This window comes from Bombus terrestris, chromosome 2 (genome assembly GCF_910591885.1).
Source record: "Bombus terrestris chromosome 2, iyBomTerr1.2, whole genome shotgun sequence".
In the NCBI taxonomy this organism is placed as follows: Eukaryota; Metazoa; Arthropoda; class Insecta; order Hymenoptera; family Apidae; genus Bombus; species Bombus terrestris.
In genome coordinates, this window is record NC_063270.1 from 11,531,368 (window position 1) to 11,543,477 (window position 12,110).

Here is a 12,110-nt window from a genome sequence, read left to right on the forward strand (position 1 = left end):
AAACTCGAGAGCTCGGGCAATTCTAGCGCAAACAGACATATTCTAACATTCCAACGATTCTAATGTTCAATGGACACGGCAGGTGTAGGCAGGTAGTACAAACAATACATACATTACACAAATACATACATTACACAAATACATACATTACGTTGCATTCAACTATAAATCTTTCTCATTATAGTATAAGTTGCTTGATTGTTTACAAAACCCGTGAAAGAAATCTCGAGTGGCAAGCAAAGTTATAATTTATTCTTGAACGGGATGTGCACGAGTTGGCGCAAGAAAATTCAACTTTTATTTTGGCTTCTTTTCGGAGCTAATTTGATCGGAGTGTATCGCGTTATTCTTCGATCGTTCACACGCAAAAGAGCGATTTACTTGTTTCGTCTGTCTGTCGTAATGGCTTTACCAGATCGCTCTTCTGCGTGTCTACGATTTTTTTCATACAACGAAGAAAAGCCGAGAAACGAGCGATCCGTTCTTTCTGTATCTTTGGGTCGCGTTTTGATACGCAACGGGACTACGCTTGGCCATCCACGTTGATACGCAAGAGAAAACTATCGAAGAACGATCTTTGATATTTAAGGTGGTCCTTGACGTTTACCCTGGACACAAAAGAATCACGCATATCAATAATAATTTCCGCGCATTTTCCTGAAATTTAAGAAACGTTCTAGCGATCGGCGAAAATCACGAGCGAAAAACGACGTGAGAAATGATTGAAAGAGAGCAGCGTGATTACGAACGCGTACACTGTGGATCGATGCGAATGTAATAGATGTAAATACGAAATAAAGAAGCGAGAAAAGAATAGTCGAGGGGACATCAAAGGGTGCTCCACGTCTTTTGGACAGCCGTTGTTTGGGAAATACTATCATCATTACCATTGGTAAACGCGAGCACCAAGAAAGAATGTTTGTGTGCTTAAGATGGCGGCTTGTATCAGGAACAGCGTGTTCTCCGCGAAACAAAAATATACGAAGCACGGCGGCGGCACAAAAGAAGCTCGGTCAGGGGAACACACAATATTAACGCTCCTGACCGTGCTGGGAACACTCAAAACCATGGAAAGAAGCCGGGGAGCGTGGCGGCCGGCTCGTGCCGGTTAACCCCATTCGTCACCTGCCAGAGGAAATCGACGCGGCTATCCTCGCCTCGTCCCCTACGAGCTGGAGAATCGAAACGCGTGTCAAAATAAAATCTCCATTTGGTACTGCGATTCGACGAATTCATTTACGTCCCGCGTCTATTGCATAGTAGACATATTTCATTTGTTTAATGTAAATTACAATTCTAAGGATTTTCCACGATACGGATCGTCTTTCGTGACAATCACGATACGTATGTGCGAAACTGCTAATGACAAAATCCGCAATCACTTATCCGCCAACCCAGTATATTATACAAATTTATTATAAAAGCAGCCGATGTACTGGATCTTTGCTCGAGATCTTTTTCGACAAGACGACCGCCGATTTTGCGAATTTGTATCGGACTGTGATCCACGAATCAACACCGATCGTTATACAGCGAGATTTCCAACAACTTGCGACATGCCGCACGTATGAAACAGAAAACAGAAGAATATTGCTGAATGACGTGGTCGTGTTGCTCCGCTATATCGCAGCAGCGGTTGGAGACGAGAAAGAATGGCAAAGGAAGAAAATCGCCGTTTCGTTGCGAATATCCGCTAACCGTCTCTGGTTCGCATTGTCGATTTCTGTTTTATCTTTGTCGCGAGTTAATGTTTCACACGCGCCTAAACTTTACTCGAGAAATAATACTCTTTAAAACGACGAAAACCGCAGGAAAACTCGTGCAATGGTCGGAATATACAGACGCTTACTGGGAACTTTATTTTATACTATGTATAGATATATGTTGTAAACATCTGATGATTGGTGGCGACGTAAGATGATATTTATTGTTCTTGACTGATCGTTTCAATACCGTTCTTGTGTAAAAGCAGACTGATCCTCCGATTTGTCTGCTTACTAGTTACGATTCGAATTAGATATTTCACCGACAACAATGTAGGAAATTACTGATTTTATACGAAAGTTCCTCCGAATTCGATATTTTCATCGCCAATCGGAGTATTGTTTTTCATTCATTTTCAAATTGTTTGAAATCGAAACTTTGTGTCATTTCGTTGGTACTATAGCAATGACCAGATTCCTTGAACGAATAAAGAGAAGAAACATTATTTTGCGCAAACTTCTAGCTGATTTTTTTACTATCGTTGCCATACAGTAGATCGAAGATTGAATCGATGACTTGGATATGATTATTTCAATATTATTTCCAAATTGCGCGAATTTCGAGTTACGATGGTGAAGAAAAATGAATGAACAGGTAGTGAGAGTAGAAGATATCAATGAAATCGAATCCAACTTACATCGTTGTTATTAGCTCAACTTTTGTTTATTCCGCAACCTCGCGATACATAGATTATTTAGTGAAAAATTCAAACTAATATTTACATCTTTATGTACGCAATCAAAGCAATGTTTCAACGTTATTTGCAAATATCACAAATTCTCTACATATTGTCAATCGCGATCGTCGACAAGATGAAATCGCTGGATATTTTAAACGTTGCCTTCGAATTCCACGAACTTGCAATTATTTCTTCGCAGTCGTCGCAAGTTCTATACATTGCTGATCAAAGCGATATTGCGGCATCAGCTGCGAGTTGCGCAAACGTTCAACTATTTCACCGCAACTGTCGCCGGCCTCAAGTTTGTTCCTCGTCGTCGAGTTTGAAATCGCGAAACCATTCGACGTCAGTTCGATGAAACCCAAAATCCTTGTGCGTGTTTGCGAGCGCGCCAAGTTCCTGGCGGGATAGTTAATATAAATTTGACGGTCGATTTATCAGGGAGCGGCTATTCTGGTAGCGCGATTCGCGACGCTTTTGCCGGCGAGGCAGGATGAAATTAATTAAACGTTCGCGAACTCGTCGCGACAAAGGAGGCGTTCTACGGCGTACAACGCACCGAGTGGCGCACCGAGATTTCTCAGCAGTCGAGGAGAAAAGCACGCGCAGAAGTTCGGCGAGGAGGCGCGAACGCGGAACAGCTGCTTCCATTCGCGTGGCCGCTTAATCGTCTTCGCGCGGTTTCGACGAGCTGGAGGCATCGGCACGATATGCATCCATTTATATAATACCGAGCCTGTCTTCCGTAGCAACGAAGATTTATTGGCGCTTCACTTGTACACGGTGTCGTTTCTAAATAAGATCGGTAAAATCTGCTCGCGTTAGTGTTCGATACGTACGACCGTAAAAATCTTTTATCATTCGGAAAAATATCACAGATCGCTACTGTATTCCTAATTAGAAAGTTGTCTGACGACAGCAGCGTAATGGTAATATCTTCTTTGACGCGATCTTAAAAATAGGGTGCACGTGTATTTTCGTTATTGGCTCGGATCGTCGCGTCTACAAATCGTTTACCGGGTTGAATAATTGGTTTGTTCGCCTTTCATTGGCCTCTGTACTTACGTATTTTAAAAAAAGATGTTACAGCAGTTATTTAAAGAACGTACAGATACGTGGTTCGTTCCAAAAGTAATAAAAGAGAGAGAGAGACTAGTTGTTTTATATTCCAGATCCTTCGATAGAAAGCGACATACAGAGAACAGATAAGTTACTCGTTCGTTAGATGAATTTTAAACAAAAGCAGTGACACTTAACGTTGTGTTTTGAGGAAAGCAGAATGAACTTGCTATTCAACCTCGTAAATCTTCGTATCAAATAACGAACGGACAGATCGGGAAGATGTCTGTGAAACAGAGCGCGACGCATTAATGCACGACAGGCTAATGTGAATTATACGGGCGTGATGCTTCTCCGCGTCACTCGTGAAAATAACCCCGCGACGCTCGATGCGTAACGCGCGACACAACGTCGGGACGCCGGGCGCATCCATCATTCCGGCAACCGGTTATCTCCAGCAGAGAAACAGGGACAGACGGAGGAAACGAAATTGTAAAGGGAGACGGCGGCAGCTTACCGCGGGGCCAAAGAGAGTGTATCGCTGTGCTATGACTATATCGAGCCACGCGTCTTCAACGTGTAATTATTTATACCGCGAGGGAGGCAGCGCGCGCAACGCCGCTCTTCCATTGTGTCTGACTCGATGGTAGCTCATTTCCTTCCCAACAAATTTCATCCTCCGAAACGGAACGAGAGATACGCGCGACGCGGTGCAACGAACCTCGACAACGATACGAGCCTCCTGGACAGGACGATACGTTTGTTTAAACGAGTGTTCTTCGAGAAGCTAACAACTATGGTTACGGTGGACGTGTGTACCTACTAACAGTCGGTTTGTTAGATATGTACGTGACAACAAAAAGCCTAGGCACGTACTTTTACGTTCCGACGAAAAGCATTTTGTCAATTTTGTAGTATCAAGTCTTTGTAATTACACGAAATGTATGAGTCGATGATACGAAACCTAACGTACTTGGATCTAATTAACTGGTATACAAATGCTGTAACAAACACGATGCTGCGCTAACGTACTTGCTGTAGCCACTCCTGTATAGAGATCCTTACAAGTGTACGCGTTTCGAATATGCGATCTTTGAATGTTTCACTCGTCGATATCGTAACGAAAGACGAAAGTTATGAAATCGCTGAAGCAAGAAGGAACTCTTTATTGACATTGCACATTTCTTAAAACAATTCCTCCATGATTCTTCGATTTTCTGTTATCGGTAAGAAAAGTTGCTGTTATAAAGGTCGGTCCACGTTGGCTGAATACTTTCAGCAACGTTGTTTGCAAACGTGTTCTCGAGCATTTAAGTAAACTTTTGCGAATACCACTCTCGAACTGTAAGAAGGTTCTCGAGCGTCCAATGTCAAGGATAAGATAGAGAAATAGACAATGCGGGTGAGATGGAATAGAAAGAATCAGGTTATCGTTAGCTTGTAAAATGAATACAAAAGTTAATAAAAATATGGCTGTGTTTAGTATTATGTTTATCGCAGGGAACTCAATAATCCAATTAAAGTCGTCTCATAATGACATGGCAGGAAATACAAAGAAATTATAGATTTCTTATTTAGGTAATTCATAATCGATTGAATTACCATTGAAAGATGATTTTTTCGGGTTTCTGGTTCATGATGCGGTTAGAGGATGGATAGGGAGGCATGAAGTAAATAATATACCTGTGTATAAGGAATAATACCGCAATAATACCTGGCTCTTGTACCTCCCAAATATGTTTTCGTCGTTTACTTTTCGTTATTGAAGCAATAAATTATGCGAACAGTTCACAAACATTCTTTCTGGACATTTGAGACTTTTATTTGGGACAGCTCACACAGCTCAAAGCTTCACAATGGTAGTATCCACCAATGAGAACGTCGTCTGTAATTATGCAGTAATTATGCATTTGTGTATGAACAAGTTGTTGCTAGAACGAAACGCCGCTTCAAAATCTAACGCAAATAGAAATCTTCCTCCGATTACGTTGCTTCAACGTAAACGAAACGTTACAAACGTCCACAGATCGATATTTGTCGGATACTATTTGAAATATGCAATAACGAGAGGCGAGAAGTTCCTCGTCGCTTGTTCGGTGAGAAGGTAGCTTAATACGCGCAAGATGTATACCAGAATCTTGAGAGCCAACAAGCTAAAACACCGTAGCTCGTGCCAACGAAGCTCGTTTTTCTCGTGAAAATCAGGCAGTATATCTTCGCTGGTTGTTCGTTAATCGTCAGGGACGCCGCGGGACGCGAAAATTCCCCGGAAACCAGGTTTCGCTATGTGACACGAATTTCTTCGTTCGTGCGATGCAGCGCGAATTTGATTATCACTCTGAGAGAGAGAAAGATTTATGCCCCGAACCAACGACGCACACCTGGACAAAGTCTCGCGTGCACACACAGTGGAAGCTGAGACGAAACTATGGGGCTGAAGATTGTTTTCGTTGGTTGTTGCTCACGCACGAGATGCACGGAGTTTTTGGTTCGTCGAGGGAGAGAAGATTCTTCGCTGTTAAAGAAAGGAGACAAAGAGAAGGAAGAAAAAGAGAAAGAAGTCGAGAAGGCGGAGGAGGAGAAAACGACCGGGCCGAAGGGCTAGTTTCGGCCGCAGTCTGGCAGACAATCGTAAAAGCCGAACGATCCCTGCGCGAATTATAGGCCACGGTTCTCTTGCGAGAATATGTCTATCCGCGAACGTGTGTGCGAACGCCGGTCGATCTCCCGCCACCTCTTCGCCGAGGGTCTCCTTTTTGGTCTGGCTTCGATAGCGCGTCAAAATAAACAATATTTACGAATTACTCGGCTTTTTCAAAGCTCGTCTTCCTACCGTCGAAGAAGTTGATTTCGTGTTGCGGTTTTCGAGTTACGACTGGCTCTGTACCTTGTTACCTGTTTTATTGCTTCCATTTCGAATCGATTTTCTTTTATCCCTTCTTTCTCGTTTAATGTTAAAAATCGGAGATCCGAAAAATAGGAGATGTATCGTCGAGATTTGGTTTTATTTTGGATTAATTCCTCGCTATTTCCCTCTTCTTATCGAATATAAAAGTTGAAAAAATCAAGTTCCAGTGAGAAACAGTTAGCGTCTATGAATCGTTGTTCCCTATTTCTCGTGCCTTGCTCGACGATAAATATTGGACGATAAATATAAGGAATATTGGCTTCCAATAAACAATAGCGCGTTGTTGTACTAGATTAGGCTACTGTATACGAGTACAGGCTATTTCTATGCTATAGTTTATCTCTTATTTCGGATCGTTTGTCTCTGATGTCTCTCTTCTTTGCTGTTATAAATTGGCATCTAGAAGATTCAGCTTGTAATAAACAACAGTTTGCCCATTGTCTATGAAAAACGAAGCGTAACCAAGCCGGTGTATTTTGAATTTATTGTCCCTTATTTTTCCTTCCTCGTTCTATAAAAAATTATAGAAAACAGTCACATGGCGGTAGACAATTTTCGCAGAGTCTCTTTATGCTTTCGTTTTAGGTCGATCGTTCTGCTATCTTTTTTCTGCTTGCACGATATATCGAGACGTATCAAAATTAATGGAAACAGACATTAGCGAGCTGTCTGCGAATCACGAGCCATCGCAAAGCTATTCGTTTGTCGCAAGCGTACAGGCAGTATCGTTCAGGTGCAATTAGAACGGTCTGGTCGAACATTAAAGTCGAGCGGCACAGACACGAATGATACGAGACGCGAGATTAAATTAAGCGACGCATCGTACCACGCACGTCGTCCGGATCTGCCTTGCCAATTTCGCGTCCGGCGAACCGCGACGTCTTCCTCCGCCTTGATGGACAACATTGCCTTTATGTATAATTTAATTATTACTTTAATTTAAATATCGCTTTTTTTTACACGGACTTATTAGAAAATACGATAACATTTGCTGAAGAAAATCGATAGATGCAGAAAAGAAGATCTGTTATCTATCGTCAAGATAACGCGACAGTTTACCGTTTAGGAAATGTGAGGAGGTCCTCGTCCACCGATAACGTAACAATAGCAGATAATTCGAAAATGCAGTAAAAGTTGAATCTAGCAAAATCGATACCAAACTCGATATGCAGGACGAAGAACCGAATATTCAAAGTGATTTAGCATAAACAAGTGCATACTATTAATATTACAATTGTTACGTTTTTGATAATGTAATACATTGTTCTTATATAAATTCTATTATCATTCTGTACATTAAATTATTATATATAGTTTAGAAGAAAAAATGTAAAAAATATAACGGTTTCTTAGTTCTTGCTATCTTTCCCTTCATTTCTATCCTCCGTCGTTATATATTTCTAATTATCCGTTACCACGTCTTGGTCTAACATAAATTCCATTAATAAATTGATATCTTTTATTAAAAACCGTGTTCTTTTTACAGAAATCGCATGTTCCGTACTCGCACGTCCGCCGTGGTATAAAATCAGTTTTGTTTTATATTTTATGTGTTATACTATAATTAATCTTTCCACGATATATTCTAACCAATTGTTAACTAACTAAATGGTAAATGTATTTGCTCTCGACAAAACTGACCCTAATTTTTTTTTTCAGCAAAGTCATAGAAAGATATTTCGGAAGAAGAAGTTATAGGAAGATTTCTCGAAAACAAAGCCTCAAACGAAAAATTTTTATTCCATATTTTCGACTTCTTTTTTAGCGTGGAATCACCCCCTTTCCGCTTGTACCACCAGTTACCAACCACCTTGTATAAAGGTCATAATGGAAAAGCTTGATGAAATTCGTATAGAAGAAGATGTAAAAACCATATAAAAAGCTGGGATTAAATGACGACAAACATAATCAATTTAAAGACCGGTCTTTCGTAAATAACGACAAATATAACTATATATCGTGTTCTTCCTCGGTATTATTTATACGTGTTTATTGTCATTAAACGAAGAAGTAACTTTTCTCGACTACGTACACTACATTCGTTCGACTAAACTTTTTAATACACGCGCGTTTAAACGAATTTCATTGAAACTTAAATGTCCACGGGCGTATCTTCTTCTCTATTTACTGATTTCGACCCTTATATTTAAAATTTGCTTTTCTCCGATACGAAAACGATATTTTCACTGACAACGAGGTTGAGAGCAACGAATTCCTCTGATAATACGTTAAAAGTTTTTCATCAAGTAAAAAGAATCGCGAGATCTTCCCCTTGCCTTACGATTTAAGCTCCAATAACGCGTACCACAAAGAACCACAAGGCCGATCGCACGTCGAGCCGTTTCACGGTTTGGCTGAACGTTCGAAGTTGTGGAAATCGCGCGCATGTCTTTTGGCATGCAAATGCATGTGCAAGTTATAACTAATTTTATTTTGCAAGGTGTTTGACAAATGATTATTAACAATTTATTGTCTTGAAATAAATAATAAATCAGTAAGATGGACATAGCACGTCTCTTATACAAGTTGTTGATGTTTGGTTCGATCAATGTATCACGTCTCTTGCATGATATTGTAGGTTAAGGGGTTAGTTTCGAATTTGACGGGGCAACACGAAGAGCACTTTATGTGGCTTAAAGCAATATTGTCTTAGAAAGCGAGCGATAACGGTCTCACGAGCGAAAAATCAACACGCGGCCTATCGGCTTTCTATGCACCTCTACACGGTTACTTTTCTCCCAGGTACATGAAATACCTGTATCCGTACGAGTGTGAGAAGAGACGTCTATCAACACCGGCGGAATTGCAAGCGGCGATCGACGGGAATCGTCGAGAGGGACGTCGAAGCAGTTATGGAACATATGCGACGAGCAGCAGCACGACGAGCGAAAGTCTCGCACAGAGGAATCCCCACACACCCAACTCGCTCGCGTTGCACGCGCAAATGTCACCGTTATCGTTGGTGACAGCGGTAGCGGCTGGTGGTCAACACCATGGACCGCAATCGCTGGTGAATGGAAGCGCCGCGCACACACCCTTACCCCACCATCCACATCATCCGCAACATTCTCAGGGAATAGCAGGCCAATCAAATGCAGGTCAGTAACTATACGCATAGGACTAAATTGCGAATTCTTACGCACGCGTAATGCGCAGATATATATAGCTATAAGGTTCTTACTTCTTATAATATTTAGTAAATGAAACAATTTTTTGATTATGCGTGTTCGTAAAGTTTAGTATTTACATAAATATTCGCAATTTATGACAACATGTGTATCGTTAACATGGTGACAGCGTGACGAGATTCTGAAATACACCGATTACAGAAAGCAGTGTTATCGTAGGGTTTAGATACTCACAACCGAGGATAGGAAATTCCGTGTCATTTAATAGTAGGATACCTTCGTATAACTTTCGTGCTACGATCGATTACGAACATTTGATACGACGATAATAAGAAAATAATATAAAATGAAATGTACGGCCAGATAAAGAAACGGATCGAGATTCCATTTTTTCAATTCGTATTTATAAAAATAATGGGAGTGAAATAATAAGGTCTACAAGCTGTCTGTACAAAAGCGTTCTAATATTGAAGTTTGGGCTCGTCTCTCTAAAATTTCGTTGGTCGTAAAGAGATCAGGAAATTCTCGGCACGATTCGAACCAAGATGAATGGAAAAGAAGTACCGGAAACGAGGGAGTCGAAACGGAGCCTGAGAGGATCTAGATGAAAAGTTAGCGGTACGCGAGGAGACAGATGCGAACGAAGGAAAGAGATAGGTCGGGAAGGGAGCAGAAGAGGAGCGGGTTTATTTTAAATCGGTAGTTAAGGTTCCGGGCCTCCCCAGAGATGATGATGCGAGAGCGAAGGAGGCGTAATTGATTGTACGATCCTCCGGGAGACAGGCGTTAACGGATGACTCTCGCTAACGAGCATTCCTACTTCCCTACCCCTTTCTTCTTCCTTCTCGCCCCTACCACAACCGTACTTCGCCCCTTTTCGCCCTGTTTCGCCACCCTCTGACCTCGGTTCGGACCAATTTCGCTCCTACGACTCGCACCCCATTTGCTCGTTGTTTGCCCCGCCTCCCAAATTTGCCTTTACGTCCAATCTGTGTGCTTTCTCTCTTTTCTGTGTACTATACAACCTATTAAATTTTTTCTTAGAACAACAAATTTGTTGATAGTAATCATTCGAACAACACGTATCATGGCGTTCACCGCGAGAACCGGATTTAAATTCTGCATATGGTACAGACTTGAATGCAGCGTGCGAACTAAAAAGCACAAACCTATGAAAGAAATATTTCGCAATAATTTATATCAAACACATAGACCAGATCTTGTTGAAAAATGTGATCGGTTAATTTATTTATTTATTTTTTTTTTTGGCTTTTCGATTTTCATGTCGCTTGGTGGTTAAAAAAAGAAATATTTTCTAAGAAACGAATAATATTGGTTTAGTAGCTGAGCTACCCCAACTTGATTAACATTAATCTGCGTGATTATCTCTTGTCAATAATGATGATTCTCTTATCAGTTCTCTTTTAACGTCCAAAAAGACGATACAAATCGTATACGCAATACCAATGAAAATGAGAAAAGTCCTAAGATTGCTTGACGATATATCGAGTGTAAAAATTGCATTCGCAGACTAGTAATGAAAATCGAATCCCCATTAACCGCGTTAACTGAGGAAGAGCGGATATGCGATTGAAACAGACAGTGGCAAAGCCTTGTAGTACCTTAGATAAGTCATTTGTCGGAATGTCGAAATGGAAGTTTGGTCCTGACACATTCTGACGGAGCAGATCTCGATTTCTTTCAACCGCTTGCTTGCTTTTCCTTCGTCGTGTCCAATGGAGCGACGCCAATCGCTATAGTCACTTTAATTTAGTATCTCACCAAACAACTATTCAAACGTAACAGTTGATTTTTAGATGTGTAAATGATCGACGAAAATCTCCTTTCGACAGAACTGCAGTTTCTCTTCCCCTCGATAATCTTTCCAGGACCTATTCCTGGGATGGCACCATCCGAGTTCGAGGCACGCATGGTCGAGTACGTGAAGCTATTAAACAAAGAGCTTAGAAGCGCTGGTGGTGGTACACCGCCACCCGTAATTCATCGACAAGATAGCGCGTCACCTCCACCTTCGACACCACCGAGGGATGGCGCGTTCAGTGCTCTAGAAATGTCCCGGCTGACCTTGTGGAATATGTACAACAACAATACTCTATATCCAGGAATGGCTCATCAACCGCCTATGTCACCACAGGCCTCACACTCACCGGTACCTGCACCTCCTACTCCTGAACCTCAAAGGGAAGCTCTTGATCTTGGCCTCAGGTAAGAATTCAACTCTTAATTTCAAAGGAATGACAAAAATTAGTAATAGGATTTTTCCTAGATCATCACCCATATGCTTGTCACCAATGAGGCGAAGTTCTTCACCCTCTTCTGGAGGTAGTATGCAAATAAAGAAGGATCAAGATATAATTCATATATCTGGACCTCCGCCGGCAAAACGATCACTCGCCGAAGACGATAATCTGGTAGAGAAGGGTGCAACAGCCGTTACCGGCACGCACATTAAAATTTCCAATCGAGGTAAAAAAAAGGAGAAATGGACGAATATGATTCTGTTTACGAGGAAAGAAACAAATTTGACCTTCGCACAGTATCAAAATATATC

The 12,110-nt window shown here is 41.3% G+C and overlaps 1 protein-coding gene across 9 annotated transcripts in view; it reads left to right on the plus strand.

The window, feature by feature from the left end:
• Positions 1-12,110, plus strand: part of LOC100645822 (protein dead ringer homolog) — a 137,325-nt gene that overhangs the window by 122,153 nt on the left and 3,062 nt on the right. For 6 of the 9 annotated variants that reach the window (XM_048410462.1, XM_012318297.3, XM_012318313.3 and 3 more), the window contains 3 exons: positions 9,153-9,508; positions 11,392-11,764; positions 11,814-12,025. In XM_048410462.1, coding sequence (XP_048266419.1) covers positions 9,153-9,508; positions 11,392-11,764; positions 11,814-12,025 — 941 coding nt within the window. The remainder of the gene's footprint in view (positions 1-9,152; positions 9,509-11,391; positions 11,765-11,813; positions 12,026-12,110) is intronic. The other 3 variants (XM_012318325.3, XM_012318321.3, XM_012318330.3) reach the window with 3 other exon arrangements.